The following is a 27,824-nucleotide window of genomic DNA, read 5'->3' on the forward strand; positions in this document are numbered from 1 at the left end:
TACTCAGTGACATATTCACATTTTGTCAATCTCAGAGCCCTTCTTTACATTACAAGTATGCATGATGACAACACTTTAACTTCTCATGTACAACCTACAATCTATTTTCTATTCAGAGTCACAGTTGAAGCTCGATTAAATATACTCAAGTCAGTATCATACGTGTTTCTTTTTGCACAATATAATATGAGAGACTTTTATTATAGACTATAAAGCTGTATATCAATATATTCCTCTTGTTATCTACATACAAGGTAATACATAATTATGCAACACTACTGGAATGGATAGTTTTGAGACGGGTTGGACACATTCACACCTCATGTTGATACAAGATATCCACTGTCGATTTGTAGTCGACCGGCAAGTCAAAATCCACCTCCTGGGCACCCAGTCTGGCAGCACCGATAGCGGACGATTCTTTCAGCTTCAGTAAAGTGAAGCTCTTGATGTCTGGGCAGGAAGAATCTCCTGACGTCAGCCCGCAATGAAACCTGCAGGAGAACATCAGTCATTTTTTTGGTCATCAGACAAGGTTCTTGTAATAGTGTACATATTAGACTCCTGTTATGACAAACTCTTTGGAACAAAGGACTTTGGTTTTTACACTTGTATATCATACTCTGTTACTGCATCAGTGTGGCAAAAACAACAACTAAAAGAAAAAAAAATCAAACATTGAGTCCAGTAAATAGGCTCATTGACAAGTTTTTGTTATATCAGTTTGTTTCACTGCATTGTACTGGCCCTGTTTGCAAGCTACTCTGTAAGGTTGGGTCAAGATCATATTCAAATTTAAAGAACACCTCCAAGCCAAATGATTGTTCCTAAGTACTAAAAACCAGTGAGGTTAGCATGATGGGGCAACAACTTGAGCATGCAAACTAGATTCCAAAATCTGAAATGTATTTGGTTTTACAGGTTCAACAGGGTAACTGAATATATGAGTCAGCCAGCCAAAATCATACTGAACTCACTGAAAGAAAGAAAAAAAAAACATGCAAAAGAAGCATATGTGTCTAATTACATTGTCACCTAAAGATTGGGCAGAAAAAAAAATGTGAGGCATTGCATAGATATAGGTGAAACAGTGAAATTCTAAGAATTTGGCCTTGACCTTTGACCTTGAACATGTGCAACAAAAGTTCATGGGCACAATTTTGTTTGCTCATACATATATATGCCAAGTTCCATGAAGATATCTTGAGCCATTTCAGAAAATGGTTTTTAAGTTATACTGTCCACAAAATTGATTACGGACGGACAACCCAAAAACATAATTATGCCTCTGCGACACTTCGTGACGAAGGTATAAAAACCATGAACTTACCTTCCTTCAGAAGATCCCAACTCTTCCACACTGAGCCAACACAAACAATCCTCAGTCCATTCTCCCCTTCCAAGAGACTCTGTAGAGAGCATGGTGCACAACAAGATCCAGATCATTGAACATGTTTCCTTTCATTAAAGTGGAAATGTGTCCTCGCATACATTGATGGTAGAATGTGGGACTGTAATGATTTGTTTTGTTGTTTAATAACATCTGCCACACATGGAGAGCAAAGCTGGCACGACACCCCGCGACCTGCCCAACTCGTTATCACACACAATACATCTGTCCCCCCGGGTGCGAACCTCCCAAGGAGGGAGTGGGTGTCATTAAATCGGATTCAAATGGGAGTTGGGCTTTTCAACGCAGCCATGCATTGGTGGGGGCTACGCCCGTCAGCAGCCTGCCCGTGTGGTGCACCAGAACAGACTGCTCAACACATCATGAGTGAGTGCCCTGATCTCTGAACACCTGACAACATGGACCTAACACACCCTACCCCTGAGACTGTACCTTGGCTAGAGCAACTGAAAAATGTTACTTAGCTGCCGCTGCCTCATACGAAGTTGTTTAATACCTACATCATTATAGTATAAGATATCCCACTGTACTTGAGGACTGTGCAGTGACATCAGTAATATGATGTCGTACACTCCTGTCAAAAAGAGTACGGTTGATAATGAAATTCTTGTTACACAGAAGTATGACGTCAGGTCTCCAAATCATCATCTATATACTGTAAAAGTGGAAAGTTTCATGGTGTTGAAATTTGTGCGCATTTCGCGCAAAGAGAAATTAGTGCAAAAATAAAAGCACACAAATATTTTTCCTCGTCTATATGTTCCAGTGGTTGATGTCTTGATTCTGTGGAATTAAAAACACGTGAAATTCTTCTTACCCGGCCAAGTGCGAAAAAATATCAACTCTTACAGTATCTCTGTATGCTTTACCATTTGGCTATAATGCAATTTTAATATAACAAAAGAAAACTGCTAGTCCCAAGGAGTTTGTTATGTTACTACAGAGATATTACAGCTGAGCGTGATACAAAACATGTGATTACATCATTCACAATTGAGCAGTTTAAAACATCTCCGATCAAACGTGCCGAAGCATTACACGTACACTCACCTGATCTATGTGTGGAGAGACAGCGACTATATGTTTGCCTAGCAGTCTTCCAGCTTCGCGGAAAATCCATATACAGAGGGGGTCCTTGTCATCCCTGGCACCTGACACACACAAGCACACACAGCACAATATTACAGGTAGAATCACTCCTTTGTGTGACCTTTTTTAATCTCATAAAAATTAATTCTCATTACTATCGCCCAAAAGCAACCAATACCACAACACTTACATCAAACTGCCCAGCTTGAGGGAAAAATTCACAGAATGATGCAGAGATTTTTTTAAATTACAAATTGCCTGTGCAATGAGTGCAATTTTTTTTCCTTAAAAGAAAACAACTCTTAAAATACTTCAATATATGTTTGTATCTAACTGCTTCAAATGCCAAATAAGGAGTCACTGCTTGTCTCATAGTCCCATGAATGGTGAACATATGAGGCCTGGTGCAAACTCTTAGTACACTTTATCTATGTGGTCAACTGGTTCTCATCACTCACTGCCCAGAAGGAAATATACTGTAGTGTCAGTTTCAGCAGTGCCTGAACAGCTACATCCACAAAAACAACCTATTAGATGATTTCCAGCAGTAACATCCGATCATCGGTACAAGGATCATGTTCAGTGGTGGTAGTGGGGAGGAGGGGGGGGGGGGGAGGGGGGAGGAGGAGGGGGATAACATTTTAATCAAGGGCAGATTCTGAAAAGAGCAGACACTAAGCTTTGTATATCTCAATACAAATTGACTTTCCTGATCTATTTTAATAAATAATGGAAAGAAAGTACACACTCTGAAAAAGTGTTTACTGAGAAAAGAGGCTTTAAAGTTTAGGGTCTATTCAAGTACACCAAGCTGTGCTTTGTGCAATGAAGAGGATAAAACACAGAATGTAAAACTCCACAGCAACCACAATGAAGGCATTATTACAGTAGATTAAGTTGAAATTTTGCATTACCTATTAGCACATTCTATTCGAGACTAATACTAACTCTCAAGCAGGAGCATCGTCCTTTAAAAAGTTTATTAGAATTGAAAGTGAAGAATATGTTAAAGGTTTTCAAAAAATGAAAAGGGGCCTCTACGATACACCTAATCACACTATTCCACAGAAAATAGTGTTCTCAGGAGGAAAAGCTGCAAAACACCAACTTCCCATTGGTTTCATGACTGCAAACTTTAGAATTATGTAGAAGGAAGAATTTTCTCTCAGAAAATGAGAAAAATTCAAAGATTGTCAAGGTTGACCTACAAATGTGCATTTCACCTATTTTGAGTCCTCATGTAAAATTCAGTCATGTGACTCTTTGTTGGTTTTGTGATGCAAGGTCACATACAATAATGACAACAGTACAGAGCTGGATCTAAGCCTGTCTCCAGCCTCACAATCCATTGTAAGAGCTATGGGCTTATTTTGCACAGCCAACTTCCTCTTTGCATATTATATCATTTCCTCACACCGGAATTGAAGCAGAATCTTCATGTGACACTACTAATAAGGGTGGGATTTCACGGAGCACGCGAACGATTTGCGAAGGACGCGAATAGCAAAATCCAGCATTCGTATTTTAGTCTGCAAAAGATCGCCAAACGAACGTGAGGGTTCGGAAGCGTCGTCAATTGTTCGCGAATGTCGTTTTTACTTCGGCGAGAATTTCAAAAAAGTTTGAAATTTTTTGCGAACCTTTTCCGCACACTTGGTCGTGATTTGCTTGTGAATTGTTCTCGAAAGTGTCTTTAAAGCCTCGTCATATGCACAAGACCTTCGCAAGACACGCGCGATGTTCGCAAAATGTTCGTGAAACCCCAAACAGACTCCGAAACTTTGGAGAATGTCTTGCGTATCTTACGCGAAATCTGCGAAGTTTTTCCGATCATTTTACGACTTAATCGCAAACTGTTCGCGTACCTTTTGAGACATTCTCGAGAACGTTTAGCGCACGTTTGGGGGATGTATGACCTATACGTTTTCTACAAATAAAAATCGTAACATACATCTAAACATCAAACAATTATTAACAACTATAGTAACAAAAGAAATTAAAGACCAGCAAAGAGAAATAAATGTTTGATATACAAAAAAAAAAATCGCAGAATACACTTAAAATTAATTTAAAATATGTAAAATTTCATTTGAACTATAAAGATTATGTGTTGGAGGAACTGCAAAAAAAGATCAAATGCTTTACTAGTGGAGATATGTCCTAGGAAAAAAATGTAGGCAAGCACACGATAGAGAAATGAGAGAAAAAGAAAGGAGAAATAGAGGAAAGAAAAAAATTCAACTCAAGACAGCTTCCACCTCTCCTTGGGTACATTTTCTCCCATGATTATTGAAAATTTTTCATTGTTCGCATTTCCGTCGCGTGTTCTTCGTGTACGTAACATGCTGTACTTTACCAATGATACACACGACATTCGCACATACGTCGTGGAAACTTCGCACAAATTTCGCAAGAATAGTTTACGGCGTCATTGTCGGAAAACATTTGGAGAAAAACTTTTCCGAATGTTGGATTTTGTCATTCGCGTCCTTCGCAAATCGTTCGCGTCCTCCGTGAAATCCCACCCTAAGAGAAGCAGCATTTCATACATTTGCTTGCTACATGAGTGCAATGAGCTAGTAGCATACAAATTAAAGCTGATTTTTCGTTTGTTTCCTAGGACTGGGCCACTCAGCATCTTGACAGTCATTGACAAGTTTTTCTTTTGACAAAGCAAGGGTATTTTCAATAGTTCATAATTTTAAACTCAGATGGAATGCCTTGCCCTCTTGTGTAAAAATGAAACTGCAGTGCCTATGCATACATACATTACTGTGGCTTGTAGTTGTGTGGTAGCTTGCTCATTCACAAAACAGTTTTAAAATAATTGTGAAACAACACGTAAGAGAAGAGACAACCTGATGCATACATAAACAACTGAAACTATACCTGTGATTTACACAAGAATGCATGGGGAGCTATAATTGTGGCTTAGTGGACATAACCATTGTCTCTTAAGCCTGACTTCCATGGTTCAAGTCCCACTACAGCAGCAGTTCTGCCCTTAGGCAAGACATCTAATCCTCACTGCCTAGTCCTTTGGCAGGGAATTACTGGTAAACCCATAAGAAATGTGGCAGCTTGCTCATAAACTTTGAATGAATCCAAACACACACAAGTGGGTGCATAAAGGGAAAAGGGTTAAAGGGATGGTATAGTATTGGTTGAGGTGCTGATTCAGATTTTAACTTTTTGCAAGATACATAGAAACCACTTTATAAAATCTAAAAGAGCATACAATTCTAGAAGGAATTTAAAGTTTATTCTATGAAAATCAGTTTTGTTTTGAAATAGTTGAGATATCCAAAAACAAATTAAAACAAAGTGATCCTAATTAAATATGGGTCTAACTTTTTATTAGGATCACCTTGTTTTGGATATTAGCTATTTCAAGACCAAATTTCATCAAATAAATGTTGAATTCCTATGTTGTGTACTCTTTCATATTTCATAAGATGTTTCTCATTACAAAAAAAAAAACACACCCAGAAGCCCATCTCAACAACAGGGCAAGTGCCGTAATGTGTCTCGCCCACAAATGTACACCTTTTTTTCAGTTTGTTCACAAATGGACGTATGGATCAAAAGTTAGGAGTCATAATCAAATCCACAGTACACTGGGCCCTAAAAGTTCATTGACCCCTGCCTGTGACCTTTGACCTTGTGGTGACTATCAACTCTCCAAGGTACATCTACGATCCAAGTTTGGTCACAAATAGACTTACAGATCAAAAGTTATGACCCATAATCAAAACGCGCCCTACAAACTTAACATTGGGCCCTAAAAGTTCATTGACCCCTGTCTGTGATTTTTGACCTTGTGGTGACCATCAACTCCCCAAGGTACATCTTCCATCTAAGTTTGGTCACAAATAGACTTACGGATCAAAAGTTATGGTCCATAATCGAAACACGCCCTAAAAACTTTACATTGGGCCCTAAAAGTTCATTGACCCCTGCATGTGACCTTTGACCTTGTGGTGACCATCAACTCCCCGAGGAACATCTACCACCCAAGTTTAGTCACAGACGGACTTATGGATCAAAAGTTATGACCCATAATCAAAACGTGCCCTAAAAACTTAACATTGGGCCCTAAAAGTTCATTGACCCCTGTCTGTGACCTTTGACCCTGTGGTGACCATTAACTCCCCAAGTTACATCTACCATCCAAGTTTGGTCACAAATAGACTTACGGATCAAAAGTTATAGTCCATAATCGAAATACGCCATAAAAACTTAACATTGGGCCCAAAAATTCATTGACCCCTGCCTGCGACCTTTGACCTTGTGGTGACCATCAACTCCCCAAGGGACATCTACTACCCAAGTTTGTGCACAGACGGACTTACGAATCAAAAGTTATGACCCATAATTGAAACGCGCCCTAAAAACTTAACATTGGGCCTTAAAGGGTGTGTAGAGTTCTGGTCGAGGTGAAGATTTAGCTTTTAACGTTTTGTGAGATATTCAGAAACCACTCTATGAGATGTCAAAGAGCATGCAATTCTAGGGGGTATCAAAAGTTTATTCGATGAAAATCGGTTTTGAAATGGCTGAGATATCCAAAAACAAGGTGAAACAAAGAGATACTAATAAAGTTGGGGCATGTCGCCTTTTACTATTAGCACTTTTTTGGATATCTCAGCCATTTGAAAACCAATTTTCATCAAATAAACGTTGAATCCTTCTTAAAACTACATGCTCTTTCATATTTCATCAGAGGCTTTTCATTATCTCACTTAGGAATGTTCAAAACATGAATCCCTACCTCAACCAGTACTGTACAGTCCCTTTAAAAGTTCATTGACCCCTGCCTGTGACCTTTAACCTTGAGGTGACCTTCATACTTGGTAAAAGGTAAAACTTTGTATGGCTACTCTTCCCTCCAAGTTTGATTCAAATTGAAGCCCAGTGTACAGAGTTATTCAAGTTTTTATAGCGTTTCGGACAGACGACGGACGACAGACGGACAGACGCTGCAGGCGATCCCTTAGTCTCCCCTCACCTCCGGTGGGCTCGACAAAAACTGTACTACACCTTTAAACTGAACCTGCATATTTTTTCTTTGGACACACACACACACACACAGGTGGGAAAAAAAAGGACAAGAAAACTACACAGGGAAAGAACAAAAGTGTGATGTACTCACCTTCAGACAATCTTTTACAGAAACCAGCAAACTTTGACTTGTCAAAGCTGGTGTAAACATGATCTAGTAAGCCAAATCGCTCTGTTATCTGGAAAAAACAACAACAACACAAGGCGTTTGTAGAGACCTTAATGCATGTACTGTAAGCAGTTTGACCTACATGAAGAACTTGAACAGCAAAATAATTACTGGTGATTTACGTATTTATATGGTACAAATCTAGATACAAGAAATTCATGGAGCTGTATGTTAATAGAGGTCTTGGAATTCCAGCGTTCACAAGAAATTGAAAATTTTCCTGAGAAATACATACGAATAATCAAGCTGGAAAATGTGGATGAATGATAGACCACACATACCAACTTTCACCTTGAATATATGATTTATATAATATATGAAGATGAATGTTTCTATTTTCTTCTCTTTGTAAAGGTCACTATTATACTGTGAATATCTATAATTTCTTTGTCCTTTTAAGTTAACATAGAATATTGCCAAATGCATATGTCCACACCATGTACATAAGAATTCCGTCATATTCTTTTTTCAAATATTTATACGGAGAGACGCACAAAATCAATTATTTGATTCATTAAAACACATATAAAACATCAAGAGCATGTAAATTATTCTTTTTAATTTGATTTGGAAGTAATACATCAATTTCCTACATTTCCAGCACAAAGTTTAAGCACTAAACAATCTTAAAAGTGATGTGCAGCAAATGAAAATAAAGGAACTTTACCCCATAAAACTTTTCCATGGCACCCTTCACATATTGAATGTCATGCGGTGGACTGGCAAGATTATCAATGGCATCAAACACAATCTTGACAGCCTTGTGTGATATCCAGTAGGCTGGGATGAGGAGTGAGAAAAAAAAGAAATAGAAGTAAAATTCACACAGATGAAATGATATCAAAGTATCTAAAACTAGATATATCGCTACGGCGACTGATATGCCTCCGCCATAATGCATGGTTCTCCTAATAGGTCTATAGTACAATGTCTTGACAATGTGTGATGACAGTTTCAAACAATTGGCAAAATATTGAAATGACAGGTTGACACAAATGTGGTGAATGTTCACTTTCCTAGAACTAGGTTCAATTGGATGAATGATTAAAATGTCAGAGTGCAGGTATTTGGGGAACTGATGATTTTTACTTGACTTTTGACCCTTTTATAAGTTTGTGCATTGAGTAATTTTTCAAGGTATTGAGAAAAAGTATAATTTCAGTATCAAATGGGAAAATAGCATTATCTAAATCTGGCCTTTGACCTTTGACCTCACAGTTCCAAAGAGAATCACTGTTAGGTTGAACATGCATAAATATGTAAGTCTCATGATGATACCTTGAGTTACTTTTGAGATATGGAGGAAAAAGTGCAATTCAGCACTTTCACTTGACCTTTGACCTTTTGACCTTTGACCTTTTGGCAAGAAACTTCCCACAGAATATATATTGGGTAATACATGTGTACATCAAGTTAAAAAAAAACCTTCATTCATTGCATAAATATAAGGAAAGTAGTGATATTTTGAGGGGTTGACCTTGACCTTTGACCTCCCTGACCTATGACCCATGACCCCCAACTTCCCTAGATAATCACTGCCCATCGGTACAAGCATATATACTAAGTTCCATGAAGATACCTTGCACCATTTGCGAGATATGGAGAAAAACATGAAATTTCAATTTTTTTTCACAAAATAACCTGTGACCTTTGACCTTTGACCCTGTGACCCTAAAATCCACACAAAGTATTATCCCCCAAGGATATACCCTCATACCAAGTTTGATGTAAAACCACCACACGGTTCTTGAGATATTGACAAAAACAAAACGGGACGGACGGACGTACGGACGTACGGACGGACGGACGGACGGACGGACGGACGGACGGACAGACGGACGGACGGACGGACGGACGGACGGACGGACGGACGGACGGACGGACGGACGGACGACCCGAAAACATAATGCCTCCGGCCACTTCGTTGCGGAGGCATAAAAAACAATTAAAAAAAATCATCTCTTACAGAAAGACCAACAATACTTAAAGGGATGGTATAGTATTGGTGGAGATGAGTATTGGGCTTTTAACTTTCTATGAGATACCAAGGAACTACTCACAAAATAATAAAGAGCATACCATTCTAGGAGGAATTCAAAGTTTGCATAGATGAAAATCGGTTTTGGAATGGCCGAGACATCAAAAAACAAAGGAAAACAATGCGATCCTAATAAAAGGTGAGTCCCACTTTCATTAGGATTGCTCTGTTTTGGATATCTCAGCCATTTCAATTCCAATTTTCGTCAAATAAACGTTGACCCCCTTTTGGAATTACTTGCTCTTTCATATTTCATAAGACATTTCTCAATATCCCACAAAAAAGTGTTAGAAACCTTAAGATAGGTCTTGACCATAACTGTGCGATCCCAAGGATGACAAGAAAACAAAAAATATGTCTCCCATCACCCCCCCCCCCCCCCACACACACACACACACACACACACGATTGGCAACGAGGAGTTTGAGTTTAATCAGTTGGCATGACCAGAGGAAAACATTTTGTGTCCTTGCATTTTGACAATAATGACTCAAAACCCATGTTAAGCATTTTGTGCTGAAAGAGCATTTTTCTGCTGGGTGTGTAACCACCACTGTAAGGAATCTGTGTGGAATAGCAACAGTATATGTAACAGCATTAAGTGACGACTTTTCTAGGTGATTGGCACCTAAAACAAAAGACAGGTTGTGACACCCAATCACTAAATCAATGGGTGAAGGGCCTATCTCACTGGAGGAGATGTCACAGTGACTGCCATGACTGATAGACATCTCCACAAGAAATGGAGACTCGAGTCCCTACCAGGTCACCACCTAGCCTCCAGGCTAATGAGATTATCTTTCCACCACTGTAATCAGATGCTCCCTTATCAGGGAGAATCAAACACAATGTTAATTATACAAATCTTACTTAAAACCAAACATAATCTTAATTATCTTAATTTTAGATGTTCTAACTCTTCCCAAACAGTGAGAACATCTAAAATGCGCACAAAGAAGATGGATGAAGTGCTCATGGCAGACTGATTGTAGCAATGAACAGGAATTGGGGGTGGAGGTGCAGATAGAAGGGACGAAGCAATCCTACCTGAACTCTCGTCTCCGAGCATGTGGCCCCATCCACCGCAGGTGTGCACCGAGCCATCGGGGTTGATCAGTTGGCAGTTGGAGCCGGTGCCAGAGATGAGCACAATGCCACCTGGATGATGGTGAAAGGAACGAGAGAGCAGCAGCATCTGTCATTGGCTGAGCTGGAGAAGTGTGGTTGCCCCGGCAACCAAGCCCTCAACATCTTGAGAGCAGGCATTTTGGCAAAGGGAAACCAGGATGCTACTGTAATTGAAACCTGAACTTGAAAGGGCAATACTGAAAAAAAAAAATGCTATTCTCTTGCAACATTTGTAGCTAGGTTGGAAGTGTACAGTACATGTTAATGACAGGGTAGAAAAAAACATTGCTCTTGTTGTTGTTTCTTCCTTTTCTTTTACAGGACATTGTGAAAAAGAGCAGAGATCTTCTGGGCCACACAAACATGACAGTGCTGAATCATTAAAATCTATCATTCTTCTTCATGTGACATCATGACAAGAGAATAACAAATATAAAACTAAATTTTGAAATTGAAGAAAAAACAATAATGAAAACCAAACATTAAAGTTTTTGCAAGGAAAATTCAATACTACAGTTCTGCAAACATTAACATCTGAAAAATCACGAAGGTTACATAGAGCAATCAGAGAGATATTTGTGCATTGCACGCAGCCCAAAAGGTGATAACGATTTCCATATCAGGAAGGTTTGGATATTTACTGGTCTGGACACAAGGAGATGATTGTTTGTAGGAAGCCTTCTGCAGAATCAGTTCTGTTCAGTTCAGTTCAATTTTTTTTTCATATTTCCAATTACCCTCTCAAAGAAATTACAAAATCATTGACAGTAATACAAGTAAGAATACAAGATAAAAATATACAACCACATATCCAAAAAAAAAAAAAAAAACGGAACATAGTCATACTCAGGCCTCGAATTTCGCCAGTTTTAGGGACAGGCAATTTTTGGTTTTAGGGGCACTCTCTCTCAAAATTTTTCAAGGGCAGCACGGAAAAGTTGCAGTAAGCATGGTAATTTTGAGAGAGGCATTGCGGCAAGTAGATAGGGCATTGCTGCAAATTGCCTTTTGCCTCCCGGGTAATTCGAGGCCTGCATACTTACCACAAATGCTAATGGTTATATCATGATACAATGGTGTTGCAAGGAAATATTAAAACAGAAATATGATGGGGCCTACATAAAAGCTAGCTCGTAAAATTGTTGGTCCCAAATTTCATAGGCGTATAATTATTACGCAGAACAGATGTATGTATCTTGACGTAGAACAGATATGTGCATCTTGACCAACTAAAATTATTCCAGTTATGAATACTAAAATCAATATCAAAGAATGAACTAATAGACCACATGTTGCTTCCACCAGTCTGTTACGTTTCGTGATGTTTGACAAAAGAATACTATATGTGACCCTGCACCTCAAAACAAACAAAAAGTCGCCACACATTAATTTTTAGTTAAGACCATATTCTGAAAGAGCAGACTTTAAGCTTTAAAATGATGTATAACTCAAATAAAATGGACTCTCCTAACCTATCTAAATATTGGAAAGAAAGCACAAACTCAGGAAAAGTGTGAACTGAGAAAAGAGGCTCTGAAGTACAGTGTCTATTCAAGCGCTTAATCTTTACCAAACCGTGCTGGCTGTGCGATGAATGGGACAAAAAACAGGAAGTAAACCACCAGAGTAACAACAATGAAGGGATTGTCAGATTAAACTGAAATTAAGCATGCCTCATTAACACATTCTCTCCATAATTAATGCCAACTTTCAAAGCAGTAGCATTATCCTTTCAAAAGTTATTAGAGTTGAAAGTGAAGAGTGTGGACATGGCTTTTCAGAAATGAAAAAGGGATTCTAAAGACACACCTAATCACACTATTCTACCAAAAATGTTCGCGATAAACTGCTCAAAAAACACACTTTCCTGCCCGTTTTATGATACCAAATTTTAGCATAATGTAAAAGAAGACCCGCTTTTTCAGAAAATATGAAAAAGTCCAGTTCGGCTAGGTTGACCCATTTCACTTATTTTCAGTCCTCACGCAAAATCAGTGTGTGCGACTTTATGTTCGTTTTGAGGTGCACGGTCACATAGTCATTATGTTTAAACTCAGCAGTCAGTGCATACAAAACAAGGTAATATTCAAAAGGTGTATACACATAGTAGAACCAGAGAGGCTTGGCAGCTCAGATATCACAAAATAGCATGCATGGGCAATCATTTGGAATCAAAGTAACTGAATGCAATTTACTCTAAAGAAATAGATCAACATTGCGTGGTAACAAGACCCCTGACATGCTGCTGTGTTCTTTCACTTTACAAATCAATGTACATGGTTCAGGCTTCAACATAAAAACGTATACCTGCTTTGCACGCCGTAGCAATAGCCCCATAGGTGTCCGTACACATGTGGTAGTGTTCACTGACATTGGGATATTTAGATTTCATTCCTTCAATGACCTTTCGTTGACCTTCCTTTTGTTCACCACCACTCAATGACAATCCCTATAAACAAAAAGACAAACAAACAAACAAAAAACAACTCAGTTCCGCCACACCATAACATTTCCCCTTCAGAGGATATCTGATCCAGTCCTCACAGTGGAATTTCCAGCTCATACATCATTATACCAATCGATGTACACATTTGTACAACTCATAAATCAGCCTAGATATACAGCATCACGAAACAGAGTTATGTGAAATGCCCCTGAAGGACTACCATTCTCTTGTAATGGTATTTCGAACCTACGGTGTATATATTCTGTGATACTAAAGATTTGTGCTTCAGTTTGAGTTTAAATTCACAGTCTCACTAAATTTCTGATCTTGAGTGCAGTCATGTTGTAATGTACATGCAAAGTATGTAATTTGATGGTATTTCATTTTCAATAGCCTAGCGTACTTATAAAAATGCAATGTTTAATAAGTCAAACAAATTGCATACAGTGCTTGACATTTATATGGAATCAAAAAGCAGTATCACCATTATTCATTTCATGTGACCACTACGGAAGTACAGTATTAGACACTAATGGATGCAAGTCCTTTCAATGCACCAGACAGAAAAGATGTATTTCCTTGCATACGGGCACTATCACTGCAGCTCAGGAGAGAGCTCACACTTGAAAGTCTGTGTTGTAATAATCTCAAGATGCATCAAGCAGCCATGTACATCTTGGCAGAAAGGTGTCTCGTCATGAAATAGTCAATATTAATTGAATGCTTGAACTTCTTTCATGAATGTTGATTCCAAATTTACTCCACTCATGACAATGATAGGTTAAGGGGGAATGAAACTCAATTACATGTGGATTGAGTGAAAGCATCAATTTTTGCAGAACACATCTGTGAAAGTTTCAGAAAAATCAGTCAATCTGTTCAAAAGTTATGAATTTTTCAAGTTTTGGTGCAGCCATTGCTGGATGAGAAGGACACTACAATTTGTGGAATTACATATAAGAACGACATAAAGAAACTATAAAGAAAATTCAACATATTTTCACTTTTCTAGCATAATAACAGAGCGCTTGACTAACCTCTGTCAGAAAGCAGGGGGGAATGACATTACCCCTAACATACAGTACAATGTATGTCAATAACAAGTTGAGGGAATGCATACTTTTCATAGTAAATGGAATTTTGTGGATTTAAAAAAAAAATGTTTTCTCATATCATTTTTTCACTAAATTTTCATAAAATTACATGAGGTGACGTCATCACGATCTCACAAGTCTCCTATTCATATACACACAAATCTTTACCTACACGTTGTATGTATTTATTTTCTTGATATTAAAAAAAAAAATGTTTCATATTTTAGATGTAATTTTTGTTGCAATGCAATGATTCAGTAATGCTACTTCTTCTTCTTCTCGAGTCACTACACAAGTCCTGTCCAGTGCAGAGCGCAGGATCTGGCTTTGGTGTTGAAAGTCTCCAGGTCATTGACAGTGCATGGCTCTGGTAGGAGGGGGCAGACCAAAAGATGTTGCATTGTCTGATCCTGCCCGCAGTCGCAAGCAGTTTCTCCATCCCTATTGTAGCCCCATTTCTGCATGAGGACTTTGCATCGTCCTGTTCCTGTCCGTAGGCGATTCAGGCATGACTTTGGGGGAGAAAGGATTGTAGTTGTAAAAATTCTTTATAGCCAAAAACATAATGTTTATGATAATTTTGTTCACAAACCAAGGGAAGAGTCCATGACATCATCATGACAGCTACATGGCCCAGTCGGATGCAGCCCATATCACTGTTCATGAAAACATGTGAATTTAAACAAAATTTGATAATCTTCTCATTTTATATTCGCTTGCTTTTATGAAACTACACCCTTTTGTTTATGTGATATTACTGTTTGATTAACCCATACTGGACCAGATTCATAAGCAACATCCCTCAGCTGAAAAAAAAAAAAGGAGAGATGCAGCCATTCATTAGAACTTTGCTGAATGCTGTTGTCACTGAATAACCTGAATTCCAGTGATTGATACATTGTACATGTAAATGAAGACCATTTTTCCTCCTTAAAACAGTATGTACATATAACTTATCCATGTTTTATTTGCTGTTTGCCAATAAAGAGTACCAGCAGTTGTTCTGGGAGCTACAAGTTAAACTGCACTCATGAATGTGGAAAAGTGGCTGGCCTCTTTAGGCGTTTTATGTGCACACATGCATACACTGGCCTAATTTGGGTTAAAAGCTATGAACATACATGTAATAGTGCAATTTGCACTTCCTTTGAGGGTAGGCTATCATGAAAAGGGTACTAAATATTAAACTAACCAGTGCTTTGAGTGGCTTGTTAATATCAATCCCTGCTTCCTGCTTGGCCATCTCTGCCATGCTGTTGATCCTTGCTAAGCACATGTTGATTCCAATGAGCTGGGTAGTGAGACATTTAAGGAAAAGCATATTGCGGTCATTCCACAGTAATGGACTGAATTCAGTGCAGACAGGACAGAATGTCGCACAGGACAGAATGTCAAGTACCACTACCAGCATACATTCATAACACATGGAAAATCAAGATATGCAAGAAGTTAATCTTAGATGAAATACATAAGTAAAGAAATATTTGGAGAAAAAGAAATAGAAGTCCATGAGGAGAATGAAGTGGATTTCAAAAATGGCATCACATCTTTGGAGTGAAACATATGACCTACATGTATCAGCTATCATATGCCACATCATAGTGTATTTTAAATCTATTTGCATGGGTGACACTGATGCTATGCTTAGATACGGTAATTGACTGGATATTTCCTGTAAACAACTTTCTAGGCATCTAGACAGGAACACTCTTCCAGAGAAAATATAATCATGGTCCCCAACGTGGGATGACCTCTCATGTCTGTACAGAGTTGAGGAGGTCATTTTGAATTTGGATACATGTTCATAGTCCAATACAATGAAATGCCCACTACAGGCTACAAGCTAAGCTGTTTATGACCATGTGTGCAATGTGTGCATTAAAAAGACAAGGAAAAGTAGAAATTACGCGGTGCGTAACATATGTCCCCGCCGGAAGTAGCATTTTGTAACAAAATGTGCAATATACAGTAGGTAAAAAATCAAGGTCAAAGGTCAAAGAAGTCAAAGGTCAAAATTCTGTGTAGAAGTTTTGAAGCCCTCACCTAGTGCCATCACATAAAGCAAATGGAATCGAAATTGGGTTAGAAATGGCGAAGGAGTAGCATTTTGTAGCCAATGTACAATATAGGTCAAAAATCAAGGTCAAAGGTCAAAGAAGACAAAGGTCAAAATTCTGTGTAGAAGTTTTGAAGCCCTCACCTAGTGCTATCACATAAAGCAAACGGAATCGAAATCGGGTTAGAAATGGCGAAGGAGTAGCATTCTGTAGCAAAATGCACAATATAGGTCAAAAATCAAGGTCAAAGGTCAAAGAAGTCAAAGGTCAAAATTCTGTGTACAAGTTTTGAAGCCCTCAACTAGTGCCATCATATAAAGCAAACGGAATCGAAATCGGGTTAAAAATGGCGAAGGAGTAGCATTTCGTAGCAAAATGTACAATATAGGTCAAAAATCAAGGTCAAAGGTCAAAGAAGTCAAAGGTCAAAATTCTGTGTAGAAGTTTTGAAGCCCTCACCTAGTGCCATCACATAAAGCAAACGGAATCGAAATCGGGTTAGAAATGGCGAAGGAGTAGCATTTTGTAGCAAAATGTACAATATAGGTCAAAAAATCAAGGTCAAAGGTCAAAGAAGTCAAAGGTCAAAATTCTGTGTAGAAGTTTTGAAGCCCTCACCTAGTGCCATCACATAAAGCAAACGGAATCGAAATCGGGTCAGAAATGGCGAAGGAGTAGCATTTTGTAGCAAAATGTACAATATAGGTCAAAGGTCAAGGTCAAAGGTCACGACTGAAATTCTGTGTAGAAGTTTCAAAGCTCCCATGTAGTGCTATCATATAAAGCAAACAGAATCAAAATTGGCTCATAAATGACAGAGAAGTAGCAAATTGAAGATTTTGATCACACACGGACGCACACACGGACACACGGACACACGGACGGACGGACGGACGGACGGACGGACACACGGACACACACACGTACGGAGCCCGTTTCATAGTCCCCTGCTCGAACTCGTTCGGCGGGGACAAAAAGCAGTGTTAATTCATTCCTGTGGCTAATGTGAGAGATCGGCCTTTCAGTATAGGGGAAGGAAAATTAACAGAATTTACCATTTATATCTTCAATTATTTCTACAATTAGTGTAATTGTTCCTTGTCACCACTTTATTCTTTGGAATGTGTATCTATGGGTAAAAGAGAAATTTGTCACCCAATATTTACTCCCCATATCTGTTTGTTACTGCCTCAAAGCAATACTACCCCACCATCTTTCAAGCATTAGAACTACCTATACACACTAAACAGCTTCACAGATTTGTGTTGCCATGGAAACCATGCTCATGTCTTGTTACTTCCACAATAAGTGTTCATGGGAAGCACAGGGTTATAATCAACTTTCATTCTTTCTACTTCATTTTTTTTGACATGTACCCATACCTCCCACCTTTCTGTCTGAAAAAGAGGGATGATTCAGCTCAAAAGTAGAAAAGATAGGGCAGTTCCCATAGGAGTGTGTAGTAAAATCATCAAGAAAAATAGGAAAATCCTATTGAAACAAGAGCTGGGAATTTTCAAAATTCAGATTCTTTTCACCATTTTCAGAATGGTTTGGAGGTCTGTGTACCTAGCATTATTAGCCACATTCAACATTTTTCACACTTTAGAGAAACTGTTTATTGATGATGATGATGATTATGATGATGATGATGATAATGATGATGACGATTGTGATGATGATAATGATGACGATGATGATAATATCAAACAATGCAGTGCTGTTAAAAGTTTTAAAGTAAAGTTGAAAAGATATCTATTACAAAAGTTTATATCAGATAATTAGATAAAATTTCTTAAATCAGGCTAAGTTATTTTGTGTGTGTGTATGTACATGTACAAATGTCTCAATGATCTTGATGTGCATGTCAATGTATGTTGCACCCTTTAAAAAAAACAAAAAAAACTTATACTTTATGACTATTGTTGGATCTTCAAGTTATAAGTTATTTCATTACTTTCTGGAGATCCATCCATGAATTTGCCATTCATATTGTCTTATTTTTTTTTTTGCAACCGTTTATGTAATTTGCATTTTTACTTGTGCGTCAATGTTAAGTATCATGCCTTTTGTTCATGTTGTCATCGAAATGGAAAATAAATTCAACTCAATTCAATTCAATTCAATGATGATGGCGATTGTGATGATGATAATAATGATGACCATTGTGATAATGATGATGACGATGATGATAGTGATGATGACGATTGTGATGATTATGATCATGATGATGATGATGATAATGGTGATGACGATTGTGATGATGATAGTGATGATGATGATGATGATAATGATGACGATTGTGATGATAATTATAATGATGATGATGGTAATGATGATGACGATTGTGATGATTATGATCACTATGATGATGATAATGGTGATGACGATTGTGATGATGATGATGATAATGATGACGATTGTGATAATGATTGTGATGATGATGATGATGATAATGATGATTGTGATGATGATAATGAATATAGTTTCTCGTATTTCTTCCTAACCAGAGGAAACAAACTGGACCTGCAGGCATGAGGACGATTGTGATGATGATGATGATTGTGACGATGATAATGATGATGATGATGATGATGATGACGGTGATGACCTCATCTCACCCAGTGGTTGGTGCTTTCAGCCTCACTCCAAGCAAGAATCGTCCCTCGGTCATCCATGATAACCATCTTCGAATGAGTTGCCCCTCTGCCAGACAATTTGAAAACAAGGAGTACAAAGCAACATATCAAGTACAAGTTAAGAGTTAACATGTAAAATCTATTCAGAATGACTTCAATCAAGGAGCTACCATAGCGAACACTTAGCTAACCCTCTCTTGTCCCTTTAGTAACTTACATGTCAAGCAAGCCAATATTTTCCTTGCATTTGTAGGGATTTTTTGTTGTTGACATCCTTGTTAATATGCCCAGCTGCCATTTTTCTTCTTGAGCATGTCACACATGTGATCCACTGATTCAAATGTGAGAATTTACAAAACATCTCTGATCACTGTAGAGTAGACTTTCCTCCTTTCAGAATGACAGGCATTTTAAATGTACCTACTGAAACAGCCAGCACCACAACAATGCTTTATTCTGTCATTCTGGTGTAGGGCAAGTCCAAGATAACATGCGCGTTACGTATGTATCTAGGAGAAGTATAATCATGTAAAAAATTGAGAAAAATGACCTTGACAATTATATTCTAGAAGAGAAAATATGTGCCGTTACGTATGGGACCAGAAAAATTTTGTTTTTTTGAACATTTTTTTCAACCTCAAAACTCTCTGAAAGTATTTCATTCTACAACTTGTAACTCACTGTGATGAAAGTCACAACACTCAAGATTATCACAGGTAATTTTCATGTCATTAGGCAAAAAGCTCTAATTACAGGTTCTAATTAAAGACAGACATGACGTGTTACGTATGGGACAGTTACGTATGGGACACTTTGTCCCCCATTCATTTAGTGTGTGGAGAACCATGTTTATGGGTATTTTGCATAATTATTGAAGTAAAATCAGTTGAAACTACTCAAATACTGATCCAGATTGTCAAGGAAACAATATTCCCCAAATATTCACCATCATAGTCATATTCAATCATATTTTCATATTTTTATGACCAATCTGAGTATGCATGCCCTTTGTCCCCCATTCGTTTAGTGTGTGGAGAACCATGTTTATGGGTATTTTGCAAAATAATTCTGCAAAATACCCATAAACAAATTTTTGCATAATTATTGAGGTGGAATCAGTTGAAATTACTCAAATACTGATCCAGATTGTCAAGGGAACAATATCCCCCAAATATCTACCATCATAATCATATTCAATCATATTCTATATTTTTCATGACTAACCTGAGTATGTATGCCCTATTTTTTTATCAGGATAGTTACTACTAAAAAATTGAATAGTTTAAAGTGTTTACTTCCATTGAAGAAGGGCAGTTTGCCATTTAGTTTCAATAAAAAACAACTTGACACAAGAAATATTAATTTCAATAGATAAGCAATACCTGCTGCGTGGAATTCCAGTAATCGAGTAGATGTATGATGTCTGTCTAGCAGTCAGGTCATTGATTTGATTCACACCTCAGTATGTATGTACCCATTAATTTTGTTGTGGCTGCTATTGAAAACTGAATAAGGACAATTTGTGTATCACTTGCAATTTAAAAAAAATCATTTTACTTTATTTTTTTTTTGATATCACAACCGTTTCAATTTGGATCTCCATCAAATTAACTTTGAATTCCTATAGTCTTACAATTGTATGCTCTTTAGTAATTCATATTATTGGTTTCCAGTCATCTCATAAAATGTTGAAAACTGAATCCCCATTTCTACAAAAACTATACCATCCCTTTAATGCTGATTTTCATTGTGTATTTTGCCATCTTCCCCTCCCCCTTTCTGAAAATTGTTCAGTCAAGTTCATGTATTGTTTCAAGTGTCTATAACTCAAAAAGTAGCTACAAAGTTGGGATGCTTTCTTCAGGATGATTGACCATTTGTGTACAGAGAGACCTTCCCAGCTAGCTACATGCATTCACATGCAATATATATGAGGATGTCCCATACGTAACCCATTTGTCCCATACATAACATTATTTCAATGCCTTATAAAAAAAATTTCTTTTACTGTTTTTTCTTTTTTCTATGGTATTTAATTTCTCTAAACAATAAATTAGAACTTTCCAAAAGGGCATTCAAATAACCTTTAGCAATTTCAGAAAAAACCTAAAAAAATGACCTCATTTTGTTACGTATGGGACATCTCATGATAGGACACGAGCTAATTTGCATAATCATTTGCATAATCCCTAAATTTTCATACCAAGTTAAACTATTTGATGAACTTCTTATGTCCACATATTAATCAAATATCATTTGCTTTCCTTTGGATAAATATGAATTTTTATAAATGTCCCATACGTAACGCTGTGTTTTACATTTATGCAAATGAAGCCCTTGAAATTTGCATAAATTTACGTAATATAATTTTTTCCTCCATGGAAATCAAAACTTCAACTCATAAGCTTCAAAATGATACCAAATATGTCAATATTGAGCAAAGATGAAATTTTGCCTTCTGAGGGGACCTTATCTTGGACTTGCCCTGTAGTACTGTATGATCTGCATCAATGATATCATCATTGATGTGTAAAAAAAAACACTCAGTTTTGGTGTAACAAATAGCACTTCATAAGGATTGTTGTTATGTGGTAACATACTACAGTACTGTACGCCAAGCGAAATGTGTCGGGGTCACCAGTGCAGTTAGCAGTACTGTACATGTAAAAAGTATGTGCTCCTTGTTTTTAAGAAGTAGCCAATTTTGGTTGGCGAGATCGTACATATGGCACCTACAAGTACCTTGTACAAGATGCACATTGTCATTAAAGCACAATATGGCCACAGGTTTGAAGAACAAACAGGTACATCAATGGGCAAGTCCAAGCTCTGTATTTGATCACACAAGACTGAAAATTCAAAATGGGTCAATCTACATAAACTAGGTATCATTTTAAAGCTAAGAAGTTAAAATACATGAATTTCAAAAAGAAAAAGTAAAAATCCTTCCGCATAACCAGCAATAAATCAATTAATCTGCATAAATTAAAATTTAGAGTACCGGTAATGCGTGGGACATTCAAAAATTCTGCATTTTAAAATATTATCTTTTAATTTCTACAAGTTTTTATGAAAATAAGTATGGTGACCTTAAGTCTGACCAAGTTATCATGACTGTGATTTTCACTTTCTCAACTGATTAAATATGCAAATGAGGGATGGGCCAAAATTAGCATGTCCCACCCGTTACTTCTTTAGGTCATCATTTCTCATTTGCATAAAAGTTAATGATTTAATTGATTTGAAACTTTCAAAAGACCAAATTCACAATGGACCTAATCTTATCCAAGAGATAAAAAGTTAGTCTGATAAATCTCATACACTGTACTTGCAATTTTTAATTGAATTTAGTAACGTGTGGGACATTTCAGTAACGCGTGGGACGATTTGTGTACAAGTCAGTGGAAGTGTACTAAATCTTAGTCTTCTATGGGAAATGTGTACATTATTGAGGGATTTTTTTTGTAATTTTCTGAATTCTGACTTGAAATTTGGTGAAAAGTTCCACTTTGGATAAATAATTCACAAAAGATCATTCGGATGTTATTTTCAAGGTCACATTCAAAGTCAAATGTCAAAAAATAAAGGATAATACAGGCATTTCATATTTATCATACATTGTATCTATTGTTCTGGTGGGTCTAAATCATTGAAATTTGCAAGAATTGATTAGAAATACATCTATTTCAAAGGTAATTGCTACTATATACGTATTAAAGTTTCTCTGAGTAAATTTATGTGCAATTCACATCACAATATTCATAGCACAAAAATGTCCCACGCATTACTTGTTCCACGCGTTACTATACCTATCTTTCTATAATTGACCTTGAGAGAAAACAGTTTCATGATTTTTTCTGAAATATTTTGTTTCAGGTACAGTTATTGTTGTAGAAGTAATTCTGACATACTATTGTTGACCTTTAATTGACCTCTTTCAAATTACATACAATACATTGTTGTCATAAATTTTATATGAAAACAAAAAAATTGTAAAGCATAAAACTAACAAAAAAAAAGGGAATGGATGGGCAGTTTTGGGGTTTTGGGGGATTAATAAGAATCTGGCAGTTTCTGGTGTTTCACTGACCATGGACCTAATACACACGGACATTCATCGTATCGTTAATTAATTCATGCACCCGTACATCTCAAAAGCGCCACAACGACATTTTTAGCATGCTTCACTGCTTTGATCCCATGATCGTCATCGCCAGCAAGCCGGGAGAAGAACAAGACGGAGATTCAAGAAATCTAAAACTATATGCGCAGAAGAAAATAACTCACAAAAATCAAGTAAAGTAAATGTGCAGTTGTGGTGTATGTTAGGAAATCATACCTCAAACAATTTCAGTTGGGAGAAGCAGGCAGTTTTTAAAAGAAAGCTAGCATTTTGGCAGAATGATTGTCATTTGTGATCTCAATATTTCACTTTTCTCCAGCTTATTCCAGAGCAAAAAGGGACGGTAGTGGTAGAGAACAGATATATCTTGCCATTAGGCAAGGTCTTAAATGCGTGTGCCAAAATGTGTGAATCAGCAATTACCCATCTTTTGACACAAAATTTGTAATGATCTCAGGTTTGCTGCTCCTCATCATCTGTATAATAAATTCAAAGACATTTCCGTCTGAAAAAAGGCACATCAGCGAAACAAGACTGAAACGAGGGAAACAATTCTCTTGTTAGTGACGATACGTGATTACACAATCGTTATTGTCAAGAAACCTGAATGTACTCATTAAGAATCAGGTGTTGGTGACGATCATTACCGGTACATCAAAGAAAGACTGCCGTGAATAGTCCATGTTATATTAGGTCCATGCCCTGACTAAAGGGCTGAAACATATGAAAAAAACAAAGATTTGATAGATTGTAAAGTTTATGGTATTGATCAGTTTAGCTTAAAGCTGTTATTTCACACTTCCGTTTCAGTTTAAAATACCACGCACTAACCTGATTTCAAGCATGCGTAGTTCTTAAACATTCAGGTACCATGTACTGCACATAAATGCATGGCCGGACAAATAATGTATCCTATCTCACAAATCATATACACTGAGACTACGACCTCAAACCAGTTTATAATGATCAATTGCATTCCAGACTTGTGCGTGGACACAACAAGTCATCAGTGACTCCAATCTGTTGATCAGGTGTGTTGAATTATATTTAGCCTCTCCACAGGGCCAGGGTAGACATCTTGTATGTCAGTATAAATATGGATGCAAACATTGTTTAGTGATAATAACACCAATCTGAACGAGAAATACAGGGTCTGTGGAATATTTTCAGTGTGGGGGGGCTGGTCAAGGACACAGTAGGATTGGAACCTGTGGAAATTAAGGGGTGATGAGATCCCCCTTTTTTTTTAAGCCAATAAGAAGGGCGGATGCAGCCCCTGAAGTAGTGACGTTGGCCATTCATCCATCACAGGTGAATGTTCCCTAGCCAGACAGAGCTGAATTACATGTGACTCATACGAGTCAAAAACTGTTCTCTCTGTGACTTTCAGTTTCACAAGTCCAATTGAACAGATAATAAATTAAGTGTACATTAATTATTATAGATGCAAACAGTTTTTCAAATTCATGAAATCATTTTGTCAAGTTGTTTTTAGTGCAACTGATTGACAAATTCATCAAATTCCTGTGAGTGATTGGAAATACCGGGTAAGCTCTTCTAGTAATCTATTTTACCGGCTAGTAATCTATTTTACATGATCCGACTAGTCGGATCAGGCCGCTACAGGTGCGGCAGTCTTGCATTGTGTGAACACGCTGGTGGCCGTATTTTGATGGGCTCTCTGCATCGGTTGATTAAAACTCGATTTTTGAAGAAAAAAAAACAGACAGGATTTTTTCTTCTTTTCATCATGGATAGTGGACATGTGTGTGTAACAAAAAATCACCGTGCAAAGTTGCGACAATTTATACGTCAGATGTGAGATGAATAAGAAGTGAATAGGGGGCCTCATGAGGCGTTCCCCCCCGGGCCTCATGAGGCGTGGGGGCGGTCCTCGATCATGAGGCGGGGCAGTCCTCGTACGCGGGAGCGGTCCTCATGAGCGGGTTTCCCGGACTGATGTATAACCCATTAGTTAATTAGAGTTCTATCTTCTTCTAGATTTTATATCTTGCACATTATCATACACAAGTAAATTCTATGTCAATATTCATTGTCATGACATTGGTTGAGATAACTGGACGTTGGGCAAGAGTTCCTTTCCAAATGCTTACCCCTCGATTCCTCCATAGTAGTCTCTCTCTGCATCTCCCATTCTGATATGATGGAAATGAGCCCTGCCCCTGCACTGGTCGGGCGAGCGCAAGGCCAAGGATGTGAAATTGTGGTGTGGTGTGCGATAGCAGAGGCAACCTGTTGATCCTATCCACTCGGACAGTAAATCACCAACTTACTGTTTCAGTGACAATGTAATCTCTGCAATCTAGTCGCACGACCTTGACCAGAGCAGGAACCGAGGGCGAGGGTTAATTGTTGATTCGCGGGCGATACGTGTGTTCCAGGGTATGTTCACAGGTGACAATTTAAGTACATAGTCTATAGACCTAGTAATTAATTACAAAAGTCTGTTATGAATCACGATCACGATGTCGTCGGAAAGACCAGGCGGAACCAAATACCAGTGCAGTGGTAGGCGTGCACACAGTCGACCTCACCAGTGCAGAAAAGCTGTCCACGCACGGTCAGCGCAGCGCAGCAACGATGGTTGTCCCTTTCTTCGTCGTGTTGTTTCTTGTTCACACGCACCCTGTCACGGTGACGCAGGATATGATCGTTGTTATCATTTGAGATATAGATCTATAAAGCGTTACAGAAACTTGTAACGGTGATCAGAGATAGGTAATCGACCCCAGTTCTACTGCGGTCCAGGGTACATGTACATTTTGTACACGTCCAGCGTCCGTCGTCCAGCCTTGCTGCGTTGATGACACTTGACCACTAGCACTCGGCGGCGCGGCCTATCCGATCGGCAGGGAGAACGAACAGTGCATGCATATAATGCATACAGCTACAGGCAAAGTAAGGGAGGATGTAGCTAGGGAGCTGCGGACAGGTGCGTGCATGCTCAGCCGATTAATGTATGGTATCTCTCAAAATAAAAAAAGAAGAAAAAATGTAAAATTTATTATGATGCTTTTGAATAATGTAAGTTTCGGTGTAGATCGCATAAATTACCTGTAAACAATGGTCGATATACAGTAATCCAAACACATCACATTGTAATATTCAGTGTACACTCTGCTTGTCGTCTCAAATAGGTGACGAGTTTCATTATATATTTGTTTGTCCTTATTTCCAAAGGGAGAGACGTTTGTACCTGCCCAAAAAGTTAACCAAAATTAGGTTTCCAAGTGCTTTGCACGTGACAGAGTTTTTTGATACCAAAAGTACCTTTCTGTTGAAAAACCTAGTAAGATTTACTCGTCTTATCATTTCCCAATTTTCTAAAAACTCTGAAAAAGATAATCACTTATTAAATAAGCACCATAGATCAACGGCGTAGCCAGGATTTCATCTTAGGGGGGGGGGGGCGGTTAGTGTGCGAGGGAGCGAAGCGACCGAGCCCGAGCGAGCGAAGCGAGCGAGGGGGAGGGGAGGGTGTGGGAGGGGGGTGTCCCCCCTCCCACGGTGAGAAATTTTTGCATTTTGATGTTGTAAATGGTGCAATTTGATGCATGTTTTTGCGCGTTTTATCGACGTGAAACAGTTCCACTTGTTTAAGGTAGCAGTTTATTTTGATGTAGATTATCATTGAGCAATTTGCCTATAAAATGGTATACCGGGGGTAATTTAAATACACTTCTTGTATTAAATCTTTTCACTGAATATCATGAACGCGACTGAACCCGAGCGAGCGGAGCGAGCTAGGGGGAGGGGAGGGTGTGGGAGGGGGGTGTCCCCCCTCCCACGGTAAGAACTTTTTGCATTTTGATGTTGCAAATGGTGCAATTTGATGCATTTTTTTTGCGCGTTTTATCGACGTGAAAGTCCCACTCGTTTAAGGTAGCAGGTTATTTTGATGTAGATTATCATTGAACAATTTGCCTATAAAATGGTATAATTTAAATAAACTTCTTGTATTAATTCTCTTCACTGAATATCATGAACGCGACTGAACCCGAGCGAGCGGAGCGAGCGAGGGGGGGAGGGGAGGGTGTGGGAGGGGGGTGTCCCCCCTCCCACGGTAAGAACTTTTTGCATTTTGATGTTGTAAATGGTGCAATTTGATGCATGTTTTTGCGCGTTTTATCGACGTGAAAGTCCCACTCGTTTAAGGTAGCAGTTTATTTTGATGTAGATTATTATTGAACAATTTGCCTATAAAATGGTATAATTAAAATAAACTTCTTGTATTAATTCTCCTCACTGAATATCATGAACGCGACTGAACCCGAGTGAGCGGAGCGAGAGAGGGGGGAGGGGAGGGTGTGGGAGGGGGTGTCCCCCCTCCCACGGTTAGAACTTTTTGCATTTTGATGTTGCAAATGGTGCAATTTGATGCATGTTTTTGCGTGTTTTAACGAGTTGAAACAGTCCCACTTGTTTAAGGTTGCAGTATATTTTGATGTAGGTTATCATTGAACAATTTGCCTATAATATGGTATGATTTAAATACACTTCAGGGCTTTTTACACTTGTGTTTCTTAACCCCGGACTTTCTCTGACCCA

The 27,824-nt window shown here is 38.1% G+C and overlaps 2 protein-coding genes across 2 annotated transcripts in view; both read right to left on the bottom strand.

Moving 5' to 3' along the window:
* Positions 1–291: 291 nt before the first annotated feature.
* LOC139714970 (N-acetyl-D-glucosamine kinase-like) lies at positions 292–26,109 on the bottom strand. The gene is made up of 10 exons (XM_071626616.1): positions 25,370–26,109; positions 19,115–19,199; positions 15,629–15,727; positions 13,204–13,345; positions 10,816–10,926; positions 8,398–8,510; positions 7,653–7,740; positions 2,462–2,562; positions 1,327–1,409; positions 292–494 (listed from the first exon to the last, which is right to left on the bottom strand). The coding sequence occupies exons 1-10, from the start codon at positions 25,408–25,410 to the stop codon at positions 314–316; spliced, it is 1,044 nt and encodes a 347-aa protein (XP_071482717.1). The 5' UTR covers positions 25,411–26,109; the 3' UTR covers positions 292–313.
* The window catches only part of LOC139714968 (protein Skeletor, isoforms B/C-like), a 31,317-nt gene continuing 29,229 nt past the window's right edge, over positions 25,737–27,824 (bottom strand). Inside the window, exon 16 of the mRNA XM_071626615.1 lies at positions 25,737–25,902. Coding sequence (XP_071482716.1) covers positions 25,737–25,902 — 166 coding nt within the window. The remainder of the gene's footprint in view (positions 25,903–27,824) is intronic.

The sequence above is a fragment of the Diadema antillarum genome, unplaced genomic scaffold, assembly GCF_040938485.1.
Source record: "Diadema antillarum isolate AM-2024a unplaced genomic scaffold, OU_Dant_1.0 seq00002576_RagTag, whole genome shotgun sequence".
NCBI classification, from domain to species: Eukaryota; Metazoa; Echinodermata; class Echinoidea; order Diadematoida; family Diadematidae; genus Diadema; species Diadema antillarum.